The sequence below is a fragment of the Streptopelia decaocto genome (assembly GCF_964273445.1).
Source record: "Streptopelia decaocto genome assembly, chromosome: 6".
Classification (NCBI taxonomy): Eukaryota; Metazoa; Chordata; class Aves; order Columbiformes; family Columbidae; genus Streptopelia; species Streptopelia decaocto.
The window spans coordinates 57,014,829-57,035,697 of record NC_138660.1 but is presented as its reverse complement, the minus strand read 5'-3'; the positions used below and the strand labels follow the sequence as shown (position 1 = coordinate 57,035,697).

General features: G+C 43.2%; 1 protein-coding gene across 4 annotated transcripts in view; it reads left to right on the top strand.

Annotated features, from left to right (window-relative positions):
- The window catches only part of ADCY5 (adenylate cyclase 5), a 210,261-nt gene that overhangs the window by 179,255 nt on the left and 10,137 nt on the right, over positions 1–20,869 (top strand). For all 4 annotated transcript variants that reach the window (XM_082056063.1, XM_082056062.1, XM_082056065.1 and 1 more), the window contains 6 exons: positions 3,426–3,570; positions 5,211–5,308; positions 7,983–8,070; positions 14,527–14,643; positions 16,206–16,370; positions 18,613–18,788. In XM_082056063.1, the coding sequence (XP_081912189.1) occupies positions 3,426–3,570; positions 5,211–5,308; positions 7,983–8,070; positions 14,527–14,643; positions 16,206–16,370; positions 18,613–18,788 (789 nt within the window). The remainder of the gene's footprint in view (positions 1–3,425; positions 3,571–5,210; positions 5,309–7,982; positions 8,071–14,526; positions 14,644–16,205; positions 16,371–18,612; positions 18,789–20,869) is intronic.

The following is a 20,869-nucleotide window of genomic DNA, read 5'->3' as shown; positions in this document are numbered from 1 at the left end:
TGTGCAATTTGGCCTGGCTGAACCTGCTTTAGCAGGTGGGTTGGGCTAGATGATCTCCAGAGGTCTCTTCCAACCTCAACCATTCTGTGATTCTGTGAAGAGTCACCTAGCTGGTGAGGAACAGCACCTCCACTGTTGCTCCAAGGACTGTAATGTCTCTCCTTCAGTTTAAAAAGGCTGCTTGCACTGTTATGGCCAATAGGCTAAGTGCTGGCAAGGATTATGGTGTATTTACCAGTGCTAATTCAGTTTGACTTCATGTTATTATACAGATTGCAGAACTTTTCTGTTTCTCTTCATCACCAAGAGAAGCTACTATTTGCCTCAGATTCTCTTGATCCAGAAATCTTTTTAATTCAAGGACAAAGATTTAGCAAAAAGAATCTCTACCAGAAAATGTTCACGGTGACATTGGTTAAAATCAGGTACCTAAACCATGTCAAGCGTTAAATCCAATGCCTTCACGTGCAGAAAAACTGAGCATCAGTGCTCTGACAGTGAAGGAAGACGTAGGCACCACGCAGCTCTGAAAACAGGACCCGACACTTACTTGCCTAAATGTAGATTTAGTTACTGAATCTAGGCACGAAGCATTTAAAATCATGGCATACGTGTAGCTTTGGCAGTGGTCACACTCTTCATTTGCAGAAAGTAATTAAATCAGCAGAACATTTTTGCATTACTCTGTAGCCAGCATCTCTGGGTTAATTGCTGGCCTTCACACTTGCAAGCTGAATGCAAAGGTTGCTCCAAGCTGTGTTCGTGCTGTTCCTGGCCCTTGCAACAATCTTTTATTGGCTACATTTGGAGAAATTTCAGCAGTGCTTTTAAGAGGTGTTTCTGGAAGTTTCATGTCAGCCTGAAATCCATGTGTTCCCCACACACACACACACTTCCAATATATCAATAAATATTTCCCCATATGAATTTCATTAGTCTATGGCAGTACCTCAGCCCTGACTTACAGACACTGCCTCCAGGGCACTCCTTGGCATGGGGCAATTTTGTATTTCAAGTCAAAATTACATTTATGCAAATGTACCCAAACTGGCTGTACAGTAATTTAGTTTGGGTACAACTGGTTGCGAAAGTCACCTGAGGTGTTATGCAAGGTGACCAAGCTTCCCTGCAGTCTACATGAATGCAGATGCCTCGCTTCAAATATCCCAGCAGAGTAATTTAAAACCTGCAGGGATATTTCTGCACCATCTGCAATCACACAAGTTGTTGTAGTATTAGAGATACCCTCAGCAGGATAATGACCTGATACAAAACTGGAGGCAGCCAAGGCCAAAGCCTGACAGGCAGTTTCTTCTTCCCTTCGCATCTTCTGGAGTGATGCTTTTCAACTGGAACTTGAAATGTTACTGAGGTTCGCCAAGATGCTGAGCAGACTCTTTCACTCCGGTTGTAGGGGAAAACGTATTGCACCTCTTGTTCGTGGTATGAAATGACTAAACGTGAATGACCCAAATGTGTAAATAACTCACAGGATCTTGGAAGATATTCTGTAAATATGAAGCCTAATGATTTCCTTGCTCATTTTTATGAGTCCAAAAGACATTGTGAGGACTGGATGAAAATAAGCAGCATCGTCTTGAATACTCAAGCAGATGTTTTTTCTCTAAGGAGGCATGTAGAAGTAAATTGAATATCCTGTTCTTCTACGGACAAAACCACTTTTAATTTCAAAGTGGAATATATGAAGCTCAAGGAATTAAATAACTCTAGAGTCAAAAAAACCCTCTTTTCCCAAACCCCACTGAAACATTAAGATTGGCTAAAAACAGGTAAGACCTTGAGACAAACTAGGTTTGCAATTGCCATACAATCACTAAGTATCTGCCGCTGGTGTGTGTCGTCAGGACCAAGTTGAAATATGGACACATTCAGCTCTCTGGATGGGGCAAAGGGAGGTGGAATGGAAACAAGCAGATGGACCTGATTTATTTTTCTCTTGGCAAGAGGCACATGGTAGAGTCAGGGTACAGAGTGCTTCTGAAAATCTGGCTGAGTTTAGCAAAAAGCTTTGGGAGACCTTTTCTTTTAAAAACAGGCTTTAAACTTTTAAAACAGAGTCATGTTCTGGTTTGCAAGCTACTTTGAGTGATCTCCAGTTCCAGCGCAGTTGTACGTGTAGGGACCTGCTGGCTGCAACACGGTATTTGTGCAATATGCACTGTTATGCAGTACAAATGCACAAATAATATCAAGAAAATAAAGCAGTGTAGCTTTTCATTGTGCTTGTCAGACTTTGGGATTTTTTTCTTCAGAGTGCCTGAGGTGAAAGCCACACAACATGAGCTGTAAGTTGCTGTGCCATCACAGGGTTTGCGCACAGAAATAGTTGTCCACTGGAAGATGCCCCGGTGCAAGTGGGGGACTTATTTCAATAGATAACTATTGACATATCCTGCAGATAACTTTGGCAATCATGCAGGCAGAGCAGAAAAACAGCACTTCAGGATTAGCTTTTAATTCCTGCCTATAGCTAGTTTTAAAGGCAGCCCATGAAACTGACTGCATCAAGTCATTAAAATCCTGTTAGATTTTAAAAATAACTAGGGAGTTTGGGAAGGTGCTTCAGGTTTCCTGATCCTCAGTGCACCGTGCCTCCGGGCAATTAAGTTTTCAGTGTTATTTTTTTTTCAACAGTTTTTGAAAATCAACCTAATTTTTCTGAAGCTGTAGCTGAGCATCAGAAACACACTGATACTGAAGATTGTAAGCAATTTAAAAATCTCTTTCCACATATTTAGAAAGCAGAATTTAATTCTTATTTTTTTCTTTTGCTACCTTTTTCTTCTTTGCTTGAGATAAGTAAATATCTTGTGATCAGAAAATTTTCTTTTGTTTATGCTCTATACTCATAAATAACTGCACAAAGGGGAGACACTGGGGAGTCAGGCCACATCTTTTTTCCCACGTTTGTTCTGTAAACAATTTTTTCACAAAAATGGAGAATTGTTCAGCTTCAGAAATTTTCACAGAAATATTTACAGATTTTATTGTTGGGAAGCAAGAAATATGGCTGGTTACATAAATCATTTTGCCAGTTCAGGCACTAACAGCTATGACGGCACAGCCGGTGCAGGGAGAATAAGCCAGAGGACTTGTGGAAGGAGACTGCTGACCAGTTTTAGAGAATGAAGGACAGTAAAGAGACTGCAAGGCAAGAAAACAGATGGATGTAGGACAGAAAAAGGGCAAGTAAATCAAATAATTTCACTGGTAGACTCAGGACTGGCAATGAACTCTAGAGCTGATATCATTTTCCTCTCAGCTCATAATCCATTTTCTAACTTGAAGCTGTCATAAGCAAAATGCCATTAACCTCCAGCTCGTTATATAGTGAAATGATAACATATAGTGAAGAGGGGGAAATTATCTTGTCCTCTTATGCTCCCTTTTCCTGACATCCTCAGGAATACACAGGAAAGTATGAACCCAGAAGATGAAGTGGATGAGTTTCTGGGCCGTGCCATCGATGCCAGAAGTATTGATCGGTTACGCTCCGAGCACGTGCGCAAGTTCCTCTTAACATTCAGGGAGCCTGACTTGGAGAAAAAGGTAATGTTGTCTAAAAATCATTGCAACGTGTCAGTCAGGCTTGTTGTGAGTTTTAATTTTCATGTATAAGGTCAAGCTTTTATATCTATAGGTAAAGCTATATAGGTGTTGGAGGTGCAGTTGTGGTCTTTAAAAAAAATGTGGCTCTTCACAGCAACCTTAATATACACGTCCATAGAAAGTCGCAGTCATCTGAAGGGAGCACTGGGCAGGAAAACCAAGCCATTACTGTCAGAAACACATGAATTTGCAATGGTGAGCTGCAAAGGAACACGGAATAAACCAGATCTCTTTCTCTGACTTTGAGGCATCCAAACGGAGGTTGCAGTCACCCCTTATCACCTTCAAATCACTGGAGAAACCCACTTCAGCCTGCCTGAGCTCCAAATCACCTCTGGATGGGCTTTTCCCTGCCCTTTTTTCTCCCATGGACCCCAGGTACCACTAGGTTCATTGGGATGCAATTTGTACTCTGAATCATTTTTTGGAGCCCATTTTAACCAACAAGTAGAGTTCTCTATCTCACAAATGCGAGAAAGGGGAGTAGCAGACCCAGAGGTCCCAAATAGCTGATTGCTTCCTGATTTTGTTTCGGATATCATTGTTGTGAGGCAAAGATCATTTCAATTTCTCTGTCTACATAACAGAGGTAACATTGGCTCTAGATGGCTGCAAAAATAAATTCAATTAAGTCCATAGCTACCCAGATGCTATTATTACAGGTGCTATATAAACTGCTGGTTTTAATTGTCCAAAGAAGGTCAAAGTCATCTTTTTGATTTATTGTTTTTTTTAATCCAAACACAGATCCTTGCGATACCTGAGTGGTCTTCAGGCTAAACTCATTATTCAATGGAAAAAGCTTCAGCAATAAGCTTGCACTAATTATTTTATCATTTTATTTAGAACCACTTTTTCAGTGATAGGAATTAAAACCTATTGTGAAAGCAGACCTTTACAGGATTTACAGCTATTCAATGAATCAGTGTGGGACTGGATAAAAGCTCAAGCATGTAATTTCCCCCCACTCCTTCCCTTCAGTTTTTTAGCTGAAAACTGCTAAGGAAATTAGCAGTTCACCTGTTCTGAGCACCTTTTATTTTGTGGTTCAAATGCTGAGATTGTCTGTACTGAAAACTGCTTCAAGCTAAATAAAGCATCTTTGGGAATCAACTGCAGCTCCCATGTGACCAATATGTTGACAAGTAGTTGGAAGTAGTGACTGTGTGAAAACCGCAGCATCCTCGTGCCTTAGAGCGAGCCAAGCCGTCTGCACCAAAATACAAGGTTTTCTCATTAGCAACATTCATCACTGTTCTAGGAAACTTCCCATGGAAGAAGTTTAGGTCTGACAATAGTGACCTAGAATCTGGTCACAGTTAATCCATTTCTGTTCCTCTCGTGCAATGGGCAGATGGCGAATCCTCTCTCCACCCAGCTGTGGAGGTTTGTTCCCTGGCCTTTGGGTCTGTTCATGCCCTTACAGCTTGCCCACAGGGAAGGGGAGGTTGTAATGTTAGTTGTTTCCTACGGGCACTGCTTTCCAATGACCTAAACAGATGCCAAGCAAGAAGGTTTTATGGAGCGAAGGCAGCCAGTCAGATTTCCCACTAACATAACCCTGTTTCCATTTTTTGCAGTACTCCAAGCAGGTGGATGACAGATTCGGAGCCTACGTGGCCTGTGCCTCCCTAGTCTTCCTCTTCATCTGCTTTGTTCAAATCATAATTGTGCCACAGTGAGTACCTTTTCATCCCTTTGCTCCCATCTACTCCCCTCCTCTATTCTGGCCTACTTCTCTTTGGCATTTTTTTGAGAATTCAGAGCACTGAGGGGAAGAGAAAAAATCCTTAAATAATTCATGCTCAAGTGATGCATGGTGCTCATTGTTTTCAGTCATTTCTCGTGCAGATTAAAACCTCCTCACTGGCACGTGAGGATTTATCTTTTCCCAGCGTGATTTCTCTTACCATTTACCCTCATCTTAGGAAATTCAGTTCAGCACATCTATAAGCCTTTGGAAAACAAATACCACTAAGCATGAGGGATTGCCTACTAAGGCATAGTATGTACTCACAACATGAGGCCAGGCTGTCCTGTTATCGGAATGCAGTGGGACAGGGAGGTGAAAAACTTGTCACAGCCCCGTTGCTCAGAGCACTGAGGTCTCAGGGTCTGCTTCACAGGTGAGGCATCACCTCTCATGCATTTATTCTTCTGGACTCAGAGTAACAGGGCAAGAAGAAAAGTATAGAAGGAGTTGGACTATATGTGCCTGTGCTTTGAGTAGCTTACTCTGGGTTTAGGGGTTGCAGTCATTTCTTTCCTCAAGCAAGAGTGGCATAAGGGCTGTGGGTCACAGTGCTCTTGGACCACTGCAGTGAAATGCTTTGTCCGGAAGGCAAAGTATAACCCACTGGATCTTTTCCAGCAGTGAGCTCTGCAGACATGATATTTCTTCTCAAAGAGTTCATAAAAAAGTCCCTTGAAATTAAAGCATAATGGTATTTCCTGTGCCCTGGTTTAGTAGCAATAATATATCATTCACTGAGCACTGCTGTGTTGGAAATAAATTTGGAGTTAGTCATTTTTTATCTGAAGAACAAGATCACAGAAGTTCTGAAAATGCTTCAAATTAATCTTCATTACAAGAAGACAAAAAATTGTTTAAAGAGATCTTCAGTACTATTACATGCCTCTACAACTGCTTTATACTCCTGTTCACACCACAGATCTTCAGAGCAGAGATTGGTTTGTACCGTTCAGATCAGATACTTGGAAGGTCACAGAAACAACACACAGTCTGATGTTTGAGGTCATTTACTCTCCCAGGCAGGAGGACATTCTCTTCTGCTCACAGAACGACAGAATCAGCAAAATCACATCAGTACAGATGCACTGTGTAAACAGATCCACTTTGGGAAACTGGAAGCAAAGCTGAAAGGGGCTCAAAATTGGAACTAGATCAATTAACACATTGTTAATTATGTCCAGAAATATTCTTTGAAAGTAATTGATTTAGAAAGGGCTTACACTTTGGATATCACTGCTGTGACTTCACACCTGCAGAGGCCCTATAGCAGACTTTGTGTTGCTCATCAAACTCCCTAAGCAGCCACTAAGCTGTCTCCATAAAACCCAGTTTAACATTTAAATGACAACCTGATTTCTGATCTGTGGCAACCATATGGCTGTCTCCTTTGTATTACACAGGAGCCAGTCCCTTATGGCAGCCTGGTGTAAATGTCATGCTGCTCAGTCTCCTTCCACACTGCCCATAGAAGTGTCCTTAGGCAGCTTGGCCTGTCTGAATGGTTTGGTTCCAGAGTAAATAAAATTCTGTGTTTTTACTGCAGGTCAAATATACTTTCCTTCACCTTTTGGTTTGTTTTTGCTTATATTTCAGTTGGATAGTTTTGGTCTTTTATTGAAGGTGGTAACAGTTAAGCAGCAGCTGAAACCACAGGGGTGTATGTGTCACCATTAGAGCTTCATGAAAGACACAACATGGAATTTGAATCTGAAACTAGAGGCAAAATGACAGTGATAATTTATGATGATAAAGAGGAATAGCTTTAATGAATTTCGCAAAGGTTCAAACGGTGAATTAGCAAGTACAATTATCTTAGCAGTTATGAGAGAACACAGAGACCAGCTGGCTTTGGTGTGGTTGGCCTCAATGTCACGTTGAAAGAATATTTCCTTTAAATTATGAACAAGGCTGACTCCTGGGAGGGGGCCTGTCTTGTCACACTGCGGCCAATCACTGGGAAATTGTTGTTGAATATCTTCATGATCAAAACAGATGAAAATGCCTAGTACAAAGTTGGCCCTGGGGTCCTGTTTGTACTTCAAAGGTGGGAGGAACAGGAACCTCTCAAGCTGACCAAGCTAAGACTGTTTTCCCTGACTATCCTCGTGCTGGGGTTGCTCCCATCCCAGTCACAAGACGGAGCACAGAGGATGGTGCAGCGCAGACATTCCCCATGCACGACAAGGATGGGCAGCTCTTCCCATTGAGGCTGTTCCCACCCAGCTGCATTGTGGCTCTCAGCACCATTTCCTTCCTAGGGGTCTCCTGCCCACAGCCAAACAGGAGCCGACCCCCCATAACAAATTGTTCTATCAGCTCCTCTAGTGCATGAAATATTTCTCAGTCCCTCTGCTGTCACTCTGACAGGAAGGTGACTGCAATCAAAGATGCAGTATTCTCTGCTCTGCAGCCTGCATGAGTAATTTGAAATAGGACAGAGTATCTTGGTATTCAAGGCACCTCATATCTCCTACTGCTATTCTAATTGGAAAGCCCGTGCAGTGTGTCATAGCTTGTACTAATGTCGTGTTCTGGAGAACAGAGCTGTTGCTATTCTATATGGTGTGCATTTAAAAATATAAAATCTCCTTGATTTCAGCTCTACATTTATGCTGGCTTTTTACCTGACCTGTTTCCTGATCCTGACCACAGTGGTGTTTGTTTCAGTAATTTACTCCTGTGTAAAGGTGAGTACTGTGGTGTCTTTGTAGAGTCCTTTGCGTGAGATAAGTGGATCAGCAATCTGTTTCTTCAGCTAACAGAGCATGTTTTGTTAGCCATCCTTTCCACACTATGTGATAAGGGTTACAGAAAAAGCCTTTGATAAAACCGAATGAACTGCAAACAGATGTTAGGGTTGGCATCTCTTTAGGTCAGCGAGAAGTAATCACTCTGTGGATCTGCATGTCTATTAGGTCCCCTGCAGGCACTTTCATATTGATATAAAAAGAATACATTTTCCAATGTGGAACAAAACACTGACCATTCGTTTCCTCCCTGTAAACTTCCTGCGGAGTAGCCTGTGTGCTGGCCCCTGCTGCATATGCATGTTTGGATAGGCAGATAATCAAAAGCAGAATATCATCAAGGAAAAATGTCCTGAAGGGAAGTAAAAGCCATAAACATATAGAAGTTTATCAGCCTTTCTCAGATGAGTGGACAGAGCTTCCAGCATTTGGTGTGCTCTTTCTTGTAACTGGGTTTGATCAGCAAAGAAATACTTTGTGTGAAATCTGAAAACACATTAATTCTTCCTGGCAGTCTGTGGTAAACTGGCATTCAGCACTTTGGGAAGAGTGTTGTGCTCATCTTTTTCATTTAATGCTATTCCTATTAAAATGTTGATGCTAGTTGATTTTATTTGCAGTTTTGGGGATCCTTCCAGTCTAGCAGTGTCTGAACATGGACAGTGTTCAGATTCAGGCTCCTTTGCCCAAGCTCAGTTTTGTTCCTCAGAGCCTGGAATAAAATACCTCAGTAGCATTGTGTTTCCTGCAGAAGAAACAGTGGGGTAATGGATTATGTCAGGCAGATGATCTGCCTCGCTTTAATTATCTTCTCAGTGCCATTTTCAACAGTTGAATGTGGGTGATCTTGACAGACTTGCACCTTTCATGCATTTTTGATTTTTGAAAGTTAGATTTGGAGAGTTAAGCTTTGTCTTCTTGTTTAATAAGAGCTACAAACTGTTCCTAGTGAAAGAAGCTTCAGGTTATATCTTCAGGTTATATTTGAACTTAACTCACTCATGGGGCTTCCCTGGGGCTTATGACAATTTTAAAGGGAGCCTGGTTTGTAGGTGCAGCATCCCATTGGTCCTGCTTGTTTACCAGCAATGAGAATTACAAGTCAGAAATAACAGTGCTAATAGGAAGGCTTGAGTCCCTTGAGCTGGGAAAGGGCACCCAAAGATGCCTGGTTATACTTGGTGTGTCCTTTGCCTGTGAGGATGCTACTGAGTGTCGCTAGTTTGTAAACTGGTATCGGCAGTTAATATGATTAGCAGTTAATTAACAACCAATGTGGAAAGCTTTTGGTAACAGCCTCAAAGGACTTGGAAACAGAGCAGAGCTGTACTGGAGCCACTAACGCTGCGGTGCCACAGACAGGGAACGTCCCAGTGCACTGCCCAGCCACACAGAGCCGCACCAGCAAACCAGCACTACTGGTGCTGTGCGAATGCTGGGGCAAGAGCCAAGGCAGACCCACACCTCTGCAACCAGACCCATCCCGGGGCGCACAGCTGTTTGTCACCCGCTGGCTTTAATGGGCTCAGCTTGCTGCCACGTGCTGACAGCAGTACTCATTTCTCCTGACATCATTCAGAGGTTTTGGGTTTGGCTTTTTGGTTTGTGTAATATTATTACTGATCTGAATTAACGATTAATTTAAAAGTCACACAGGATTTTTCAGCCCACGTGACCCTGGCAGAATGCTCGGTCTTGCTTTCATTACCTTGAACTTCCAAGTCCCTGTAGAAGAGGTCTGCTCAGTGCTGCCTGCAACTGGTTTTACGCCGGGTTTGCCTCAGTGCACAGGCCCTGGGAACACAAGACATGAGAGGGAATTCAGACTAACATTAGAGTTTAATAGGATTTGTTGAAGCTCCTGGTATTTCCAAGAGTGAGTTTTCAGCATGTTGGCCCAGACCCACCAGGTGCTTGTGTATAACATCCAGCGTGGTCAGTGCCTTCTGTGCACAGATTGTAAATATTGAAAATATCATGCCTTCTAGCTCCAGTACCTTTTTGGTTACCCCTTTTTTAGTGCTCCAAATTAGCCTCTGCTGACAACGTCTGAATACAAGATGACTTGCTTAGCGGACAGGTACTTCTAGCTTGTCAGCTACCTGTCTGATGGCAACAGCTCCCAGTAGCTGCAGCCGGCTTCTGTTGTTAAAGATTTTGATCTTTCAGGTCAGAGATTTTAAGCAATGGGTTGACACAGCCCTTGGTTAAGGGTGTTACTTTATTTCTGTAGTCCACATTGCTCCAGAAAGCATTCTTACATATATGCACAAGGAAGGCACTTCTACAGATCCTACAGATGAAATTTTAAGACACAGGGATGTCAGCATCGTTTGTTTTGTTTCACACTCAGATGTGGGATAGGAGAACATGTGTTTTACATACCAATGGTTCATTCCACACAAAGTTGGAAAGCAGATGTCCACCCCAGGGTATCAGCATAAGCATAACTTTCGCCTGTTTGCTGTGCTGTTACAGGATAAGTGGCTCTTTTTTCTTCCTCTTTCCAGCTTTCATGTGAGATTTTCCTTCCCTGTTTTGGTCTCTCCAGCTCTGGCTTTGACAGTGGTCAGCAGCCTCTTTCTGGACAGCTTGATCGTGTTTTATTTTCTTTTGCTGTCATGATTATCTTCCACTATAAAATTCTCCATAGACTAGAAGTTGATCCTGGAACTTCCAATGCAGCCAGCTTGGCTTTCCAAGTTTCTTCAGCTATAATAAACAAGAGAGTTCCAGTTCTTCACTTTGATGCTTCATGAAGACTTGGCCACCATGAGATGGTTTCCCTTCCCAGTAGATTCTAAGGTCGTGGGAACTGGGGTCCCTTTGCAAATACTCCACTGACAGACATCTGTTTTGCTACTAACTTATCAAGTTTGTGTTTCTTCTTAAAATGCTTAACTTCTGGTATCTACGCTGCTGTGTGGAATTCAACTTCTTGCATGTTCGTGGGAGCACGTTATGAGAGAAATTTCAAATTATCCTTTATGAGAAAAGTTTTTCTGTAGCTTTACATAGGTGCAGCTTGCCTACCTTTTTAGTTGCCTCCCAAATGTAGTTTAGATGCACCTTAAGTGGTTTGTTGTTGTTGTTTTCATCTCAAGTAGGGAAAAAAATACCCCTGAAAACTGCACTTTTTTAATAGACTAATAAATCACTGTGAAATAAGTACCTAAATGGACTTGCAATATCAGGTTGCCTGGAGATGATGTCTTTTACTCCAGAAACACCTTAATGTACTTCAAAATGCCTCAAAGGCTTTTATTACAAATTGAAAAATCAGAACTTAAAAGACCCCATAGTTGTTGGTTGGGTTTTTTTGTTTTGTTTTTGACCTGGGTTTTTTGGGGTTGTTGTTTTTTTGTTTGTTTTGTTGTTCGGGGTTTTTTTTGTCTCACAACACAACAGCAATTTTCTAGGCAGTTTTCCATGTCCACAATATATGTTAAGAATACAGTAAGGAGAAATATGCGTCTTCTGTCTATGATGAGCTGTTATTGCAAAGTGAAGGTTTTATTTAATGTATTTTTGTCATGCAAATAACTGGAGATTGTGGATTATTTTCGATGTAACACTAGTACTAGTTGGGCAGGTTTTTAAATCTCTTCTGGGAGATAACAACTTCCAGCAGGATTTATGCATCTCAATTCAGGATGAGCTGGAATCAATGGGACAATCCAATTCCCTTTTACCCACTGTGGTTATTTTTCTTCACACGTGTACTTTAAGAGGGCTAATTAGTGACGTTAAGCTTGTGTGGCAAGCCAAACGTGATCTCGGCTGCCCAAGTGGACCATGTTCTTTCTTTCAGCCCCTGTTCTCAGAGGTGCACTCATGGGCTTAGAGTTGTCATCACATCAGCCCTTCCCTTGTCCTGTTCTTCACTCAGACAAGATTTGAGTCTTGTCAAGAGGAGGAAAATGGTGTTGGACAGTACAAACCAATGGGCTAACCAGCAACAGTGTGCAGGTTTTCAGTGTGCTGTAACGTCCTGATGTTTTGTTTCTTTTACTAGGGTAGAAGGGATTTTATTTTATTGGAGAATGACAGAAGAATTCATCTTCTTTTTTTCTTTTTTTTTTTTTTGTTGTTATAGCCCTGGCTTACAGATGATTTTATGGAGGGAACATTGCTAGAGCAGAGCTGAATTATTGTAGCTGAGACAGGTCCCCCCTTTCTGTCGCAGAAGACCTCCAAGCTGCAAGGATTCCTGGTCTCTCCATCTGCCTCTGTGAACTGGGGAGAGCATTACCTGTGTCACAGAGCCCCCAGGAATGTTGTTTGCAGGGCAGAGGTTCCTCAGATGTGCAGCATGGCTGTGCCGTCGCTCTCTCTATTGCAATCCTGACCTCCTATGGTTTCTGGCATTTGTTTTGCCTTCTGGACTCTTTCCAGCTGCACTTGTTTACTGACCTAAAATTTTCCCTAGTTTGCAAAGTAATGAGAAACAAGATTAATACAAAGAAAACATGTTTTCATTAGAATTTAAGTGTCTTCTACTGATAGCTTTGCTTGATATCTCAGGCTTGGTTCAAAGTCAGGCTTTTTTGGGATCGTTGGCAGCAGGGGCTTGAGCCAAGATCCACAACAAAGCAGTCCTGAGTTTTATTTAGGTGCCTGATTTCCCAGAGATTACAGGAGGAGGTTAGGTCTGTGCATACCTTTGTGGAGCTTGGCCTTGAGGCCTAAACAAGGGGGTGGCAGGAAAACCTGTCCTGCTCTAATCCAGTTTGAAAACTGTTCAAATGCAACATAAACCCCCCTTCTCCCTCCAAATCCTATAAAGGTGAGAGGGGAGGAAAGCCCGTGGCATTTCCCCCATCCTTGCACTGGCAGGGGTTTGCTACCTGATGTCTGCATGGAGGCAGATGGACTTTGGTGGGCAAGGAGATATCTTGCTTCATGGCTTATTAAGAGAGCCAAGGATTTCTAGATCAGCAAGAGTTTTTGCTGGGAGAGAGGTGTTTTGCATTGTCAATCAATTCTTATGCAGCGCAAATAGGGCATAACCCTGATTTCCCCTTCCTGGCACTCTCCTTCCCCCTGGAGTTAGCTGGATTTTTGTGTATGTGCAGGTGAAACCAGCTCTTTCCAAACTTTCGCCCTGTGAACCTCTCTCTCCCTCTGCAAAAGTCATCAGCTAATCAATGCTGCGGCCCATCAAACACTTCATAATTACGTTGTAGGACTGCTGTGTGGGAAGCTATGCACTGACACAATGTTGCATCTCTCAAGATGTAAGAGTGAAGGATAAAAGGGAGAAGCAGGACTTTTAATAGAAACATTAGTCATAGTTAAATTGCAGTGCCGTGTCGCTGAGCTGCTGGCTTCTTTGCATCTCTAAAAATACCCTCTAGTGGCTTGGTTATTCATGCTGTGTGCTGGTAGGAAAAGGAGAGTTGGGTTCTGGAAAAAACTTTGTCAGTCTTCAGCAGAGCCCTGGCCCCGGCATGATGGCGTGGAGGGGAAGGACCCTGCGGGGCCCAGGTGTGGCACTGCACAAGCGTCTCCTGGCCTCCGTCTCTCGTTTGTGCCAGGATGGTGGTGGCAAGTGAAGAGAAAGGGTTTGTTTCAGTGTCCTCTGGACTTCTCCTGGTCCTGCTGTAGCACAAGGAGGCCTCACGCAATGCTGAGCGGTGACACCTGCTGCTAAGGGCTCCTGGTTAGACTCCGCTTTAATCCAGAGTATGTTCCTACCTAGATCATGGTGCAGCACCTAAAGCAAAGCGTGCTGCAGGCCTGCAGTCAGAAAGCAATTAGAAGAAAGCTTCTGGCTCTGCTAATAATGAATCACCGGGACAGTCTGTCTGGGGGAGCTCTGTGATCACCCTCTCCAGCGGTTATTTTTAGCCCTGCATGTCTGCGGTGCCGGGTGCCATAGACCAGACGAGGCCAGCTGGTTTCTCCAGCACCTTCCACCAAGGGTCTGACAGATCACAAGACTGACCTGGACTTTTTAACAGTCTGTTTCTGAAATGGCACCAGAAAGTGCTGCAATATGCCTTCATGATCAAAGGATACGAAGTGTACTTTTTTTTTTCATTTCTGCTTTTTTAAATTTTTGATCCAATAATTTACAGGCCCAAGCTCCTGGCTGTTTCACTTAGAGCTAGCTCGTGGTTTGCTTCTCATGACAGGATGAGCAGAGGCCTGCGAGCCATGCTCTCTTGGTTCAGGAGCCGTCATCACCATTAGGGAGGACTAAGTAGATCTGGTGAGCCAGCCGGGCCTGCTGCCGTGTGCTCACATTCCTGCTCGCCCTTCTACTGGAGCCGCCATCCCCCATCACCGGTCTCTAACCCCTGTGCAGACTGAAGGATGTGGGTTGTAATCTGTAAAACAAGCAATGATTTCACATTTTTATTGAATCTTTCTCTTTTTTTTTTCCACGTCCAGCTTTTCCCACCTCCACTCCAGACTCTTTCTAAGAAGATTGTTCAGTCCAGGACCAATAGTACCTTAGTTGGAGTCTTTGCCATTATCCTGGTTTTTCTGTCTGCCTTTGTCAACATGGTATGTGCATTATTTCCTTTCAGCTGACTAAGTTCTGCATAATTTTCTTATTGGCACTCTACAGCATCCTAACCCTTACAGCCACTGTGTTTAATGTAATCCTGCCTAAAGATTACAGTACCTGTGATAAGTTCTTTTTTGCCTTTTGGGCACAGAAAAGAAACAGGAGCCTGACAGCTGCATCTCTATAGCACATTATATGCTTGGCACTGATTTCTGCCCCTGTTCTCTCCTGATTCTTTAGATGCTTCTGGTTCAGGTGCATAAGCCAAGCCTGGAGCGTACCCCTGTGTACAAGCCAGCACGAGGCTGATGCATCATTTAGCTCCCACAGCACTGAGTGGGTCTTAAGTGTTGTGTGGGCTTTCTGCCGGCATCTGCACGGTGCTGATCCTGCTCCGAGTGCAGTAATCACCCAGCAGTGGCTGTGGAGACTTTGCTTGGAGTTGCACTTTTGGGACCAGGGTGGTCTAACTTCACATCCAAACACCGCTGTGTATTTCAGACTCAGAGAGAGACAGTATTGTTCTCTAGGACCCTGTGGCTGCTGGTTTCTCACTTGCACAAATGGCTTGAAGGTTGAATGTATTTTAAAGAAACCACTTGAATATTCTTAACCCTGCATAGGTCTGTTTCACTTTTTAAGCTGGGGGTGAGGGAGATGGGAAAGAGAGAAAGATGGTTCTGGGGTCAAAGCCTTGAGCTTGGAGGTAGCTACAAAGATTTCACATGGCCCTGTGCTCCTCTCAGTTATGGCCTCGCTGACTTCCACTGGCATGGAAAGGCTTAAACACCTGAAAATCAGACCGCTACTTGCTCTTGCCTCAGCTTCCCTATATGCAAAGTGGAGATTTAGGAACAATTTTATGTTCTGTTGAGGTACTTGAATGGGAGACATTAGCTCATTGACACCCCACCACCTTCCCCCATAGTCACCTGCAAAGAGCTGCTGGTGTGGGTTGCTGAGCACCACGCAGAAATTAGAGCTTTATTTTTCTGCATAATGTGTGATTCTTTGCATTCATGAACTGTTTAATGTAAAAATTAGCAAGATGGACAAACGGAGAAGCACTTGGAGATCAGAATGAGCCTCTGCTGCTTCCTCAGCGCAATGTAGCGCATCAGCCTTGTCACTACAGTCCTGCCTGTAGACGAATGCACAGCAGAGGCTTTAGAGACAGCAGGGGAAAGTTATCAGTTCGGAAATTCCCATCAGCAGAAATAGACCGACACGAGGACCTTATCACAGACAGCAGAATATCCTTGTATGTGTGTATCTACAGCCCGTCTACCTGCAGATGTTCAGACATAAAGTTGTGCGTGAGGTTGAGCATGAAACTAGCTTTCTAGAGTGCACAGCCTAGATTTTATTAATTAATATTTTGAGGGAGAGAAAACATAGCCATTTCACATGCAGTAAAATATAAGCTGGCGATTTCATTTTGCACATTGCTTTATTTTCTTGCTACAGCCATTTCTAAGGGGCTTTTTAGTTGATGAAAACTATTTGTTTTTCTTCTCCTTGTATATGCGTTTGAGTTTAATACCATCTTTTTCTCCAGTTCATGTGCAGCACTGTGAATCTTGCCGGCTGCATGGCTGCAGAATACAACATCACTCCTGACCGGGTGGACATATGCCTTATCAGCAACCTGACTTCCAACTACAGCCTGGGCACCTTGCAGGGATTCTGTGACAGTCCTTTGCCCAACTGCAACTTTCCAGAGGTATTGCTTGAAAAAATGAGTGGCGGGGGTTGGTCTGAGAAGGGGCTGCAAAGCCTGTTGGGAAAATCTCAGTGTTTCAGAGCAAAGAAGGTTGTGCCTGACTGACGTCATAGGACTGACACAGGCTACTATGCACAAACTGAAGTGTCTGAAGTTATTATCATGAGTCCACATTAATGTTTAAGTTCCCTTAGGGCTGAATAATCAGTAGGCTTTTATAACTGCTAGATCCTGGCTGCAGCAGGAGAAACAGCCTTTCTCTGTGAAGCCATTGATGGCATGCAGAGCTGCAAATCATCTCAAATGACTTTGTGGGTGCTCAGTGTTACTTGAAAATCATTTCACTGAAATCAGTGTCTGGTCATAGATTTAACCCTTCCTTCCATTGTTTTATGTCCAGATGAAAGATTTTGCTTACATCTTTTTTTCCCCTAAGTATAGTAGATTCTGGCATCAAGCAGGTTAGCAGCCCTGGTAGTGGTCTGCTTCAATTTGTAAATGCAAATCCTACCTCTTCAGTACAACTTGTTTGAAAAAAATGCTTCTAATGGAAAAAAAAAAAAAAAAAGTTTTGCACACTGGTAGAATACTTTGCCAAAAATATCATCTTTTTGCAGAGTTATTCAAGACCTTTCTGTGAGTTTATAGGTCACAGGCACTACATTTGTTGTCTACTGGAATTGAAAAGGAAAATTAATCTGTCTAGGATGGGGGCAGAATTTATGTCAAGGTCATCTGGGTTTACAGGGACCTGACAGATTTATGGCTGTTCTGTTACTATCCGGATGTCCAAGGTGCTGTTGAAAGCCCTGATATCCCACTAAACCTATTTCCATTTAACCTAAAAGGAGTATGGTCCTTATGTGATTCTGTGACTTTGAACCCTTCAAAGGTTCTTAGTATGTCCTCAGAAACACCCAGGAGGAAAATCTGAACTAGAAACAGTCTGTGCCCATCATGAGGTTGTCAGGAGTGCTGGTTCAGTACAGAGAAGGATTTTGAGCAATGAGGAACAACCATTTTGCATGTTGAGAAGGCTGTGGCACCTTGAGCCAGGCCCTGTGGCTAACTAGCGAGGAGTCCCTCCCCTGCACTCCGCAGGGCAGATGTTGGATTTGGCACAGGCTCCGTCTGTCGCTCCCAGTGAGCTCTCAGGAGATGATGGGATCCTGCCCCTCAGCCACAGGGAACATCCACTCAGTTTCTAGAAACTGAGGAGTGAAGTTACAAACTGTACAAGTTATTGTCTCAAATTTGATATATCAGCGATGAACTATTAATAAATGAGCTTAGAACACGGCCATATTTCTACTTCAAGTAAGGCTTGCTTTTAACTGAAAGGCTGGATTGCCTCAGGCATCTGATATAGTGTTTTTGCTAGAAACAGGCCTGTCCGGAGAGAGTGGAAGTTTAAAGCTTCACAGATCTGATAGCAGGAAGGTGGTGAGCTGGATAACATGCCTGTCTTTGTTGCGCATCCGTGCTAGCTTTCCCAGGAACTGTAAATGGTACTTGCCAACTGCAATCGCATTTGAAAGCCCGGCCATGCTGAACATTCAACTCTCAGACTGGCAGAAGTTGGCCCTGGTGAAGCAAGGTCATGGAGGCCGCCCCACCACCAGCTGTGGCAGAGGGCTCCGCTGCCACACGTGCACACGTTTCTGCAACTGCTGGCAGAAAAAAATGATCATGGTGTTGGGCATTGGTAGAAGAAGTTTGTCCAGCCCACATCTTGCCGATGGATTCAGTGTGTTACGTCCGCAGGGGCGATACTTTCCAGTTGGCATCAAGTGGGTGTCTGTCCTGGTGGTGTGAATCGCAACTGCCCTTGGTCCTGTGTAACGTGCAGATGTGCAAATTCGAGACCAGAATTTGACCTGAAAGCACAAAGTATTCCAGTATAACAGGATGATGCTTTCTTCTAATTCAGTAACCATGTCCAGGGCAAACCTACATCACAAGCTGGGATATACAGCTGTGAGCCATATGCATCTTGAGTGTAAAACAAATAATGCCTGATAAAGAATGCTTTTCCCTCCATCAGTTCAGTTTTAACACTTCAATCTCCTGTAGCATGGGAAGATCACACAGGCAGCCCAGGTTTATATGTTCAGTCAGCCCAACTACATAACTCCCAATCCCTTTCTATCCCTCTGTTTAGTTTCCTTTGTTTTCAGTTTTGATTTACCCAGCTGACATTCATCTCTCTTCTGTTTTTTATCCCCTTTTTGTCTTTATACAGTACTTTACCTACAGTGTCTTATTGAGTCTCCTGGCCTGCTCTGTGTTCCTTCAGATCAGCTGTATTGGAAAACTGATCCTTATGTTAATCATTGAATTTATATATGTTCTCATTGTGGAAGTGCCAGGGGTCAACCTTTTTGACAATGCAGATCTCCTGGTTACAGCTAACACCTAGTAAGTGCCTTTCACTTCTGAAATCTTCACCTAATCTCTTTCACCCAATGATTTCAGTGTGGCGTTAGGTGGACGGGAGCACCGAGGCTGTGGTGCAAGCAAGGGATGTGCATGACAGCAGAGAGGGCATGGCTGTGGCTTAAAGGCTTTGTCAGTGCTGCTCTCCACCTCTGAAGAGAAGGAAAGCACAGGTCTCTTTAAGATCTTCTTAATCTGGAACTTGACTAATGAACTATCTATTAATAACAAAACATAACTGGAATCGGAGTGGATCTGTATTTCTTTTTCTTCCAGAAACGGGGAGCTGCAGTTAGTCATTCTCACTTCTTCTGCTGTTACACTCCCAATATAGATATGTCTTTTCTCAAAAAAGAAAAAAAAAAAATCTACGACAAACCTGAGCTGGCTCAGGGATGTGATAACGAACCACCGAGATGTTCAGACATCTGGTATATCACGCCCAGGTTGGGATGGTGGAATGGTGGTGTTTGAAGTTTGGCTACTGATCTCCTGACAGTGGCTGTTGGACACGTGTCCGCGTTTGAAAAGCCAGTGTAACAGCTGGTCTCAGCGCAGTTCCCAGCAGAGGGGCCTGGGCTAAGTGGGAACAGACAGTTCCCCTTTTACTTATAAAAGGTAGTTTGTCATTACCAGGTCACACATTAATCATGGTGGCAACCTCCTTCCATTGGCATGGTTACCGCTCTCCTGAAGGTCATGCCAGGAGGGAAATTTGGCACATCTGCAAACCCACCCTCCTCCACAGGTTTCATTTCTCACTGGGAGTTGTGGTGGTGTGTTAACTACTTGTTTTGATGATTTCCCTTTGTTGGCAACAATTGTATTTGAAGGTGAGTCAATAAAATCATGGTGTTGTCTAAAGGTGAACATGATACTAGGATGTGTAATAAGGAGAGTTGCTTGTAAGACATGAGAAGTAGACTTTTGCTTTACCCAGGAGTGGGAAGGCCTAACCTGGAATATGTTTTCCAGTTGGGGGCAAGAAGGTGGTTCATGATAATGGAGAGTCCAGAGCAGTAAAGAACAATCAGCTGTGGTGGACAGGAGGGTGGCTGAGAAGATTCCCCTGGTCCTTGCCAGTGCTGTCTTGTACATTATGAAACAGCTTGTGTAGTTGCTTTAAGCCGAATGCACCTGGTTACTTATGTCCTTCACATAAATATTCCATGATTTTAGCATTCTTGTGTGCCTGGCAATTATTAATGTAGGTACGGCTTTTACTGCCATTGGCAGTAATCACTTAAATTATTTTGTTAGCTCAAGCAAATGAAATAATGTAGGAAAGCCCATGGAGCTTGCAGGGAGGGTATGGGGAGAATGAGTTTTCCCCTCCTTTTTTTGCAGATGTTTTGTATTCCAACAGCAGAAACTATTTAGCATTTTCTAACACAATTAGAGAAATAAAAGCATTTTATATCCCAAATATAATTTCATTCTTGTAAGTCAAGTACTAAGCGAAATTACAGCACTTAAAAGTATAATTTACATCACTTCACAGTCAAAATGTCAGTAATAAAGTGGAGAAGGTTAGCATTTTTTCCCAGAAATAGCTTTCTGTGATGCTATATTATCTCTCACTAGATGGTATTTGTTTTGTCCTAAGAGCTCCATGGACAGCTATTTGTTGTCCCAGTGTCTGGCAGTCCATTTGTGTGTTGTGGGAACTGGGAGCTCCGCATGTAGCACATAGTTCAGAGATGTACCTTATTGTCCAGCTGATACTAAAAAAAAACCAATCATGACCTCATACTACTTTAATTGGGTGCCTGTTGTAGCCACATAATTACTGTCTGCTCTGCAGCCATTATGGTACTCTGACTAATTAGAAGTGATGCAGATGTCACTTCACACTTCTGTGTACAAACCAACCCAGCATGCAAGCAACCGAAAGGCTGATTATAGCACGCTGGGAGTCGCTAGACTCGACTGCAGCAACACGCCAGCGTGGGGATACACGAAGTGTAACTGGGTGGATAGAGCTACTATCGTATTACCTTTACCCTATGCAGAAAATAAAACTCATGCGTTGGTTTTAAAGATGTGATGGACCAATGGGATCT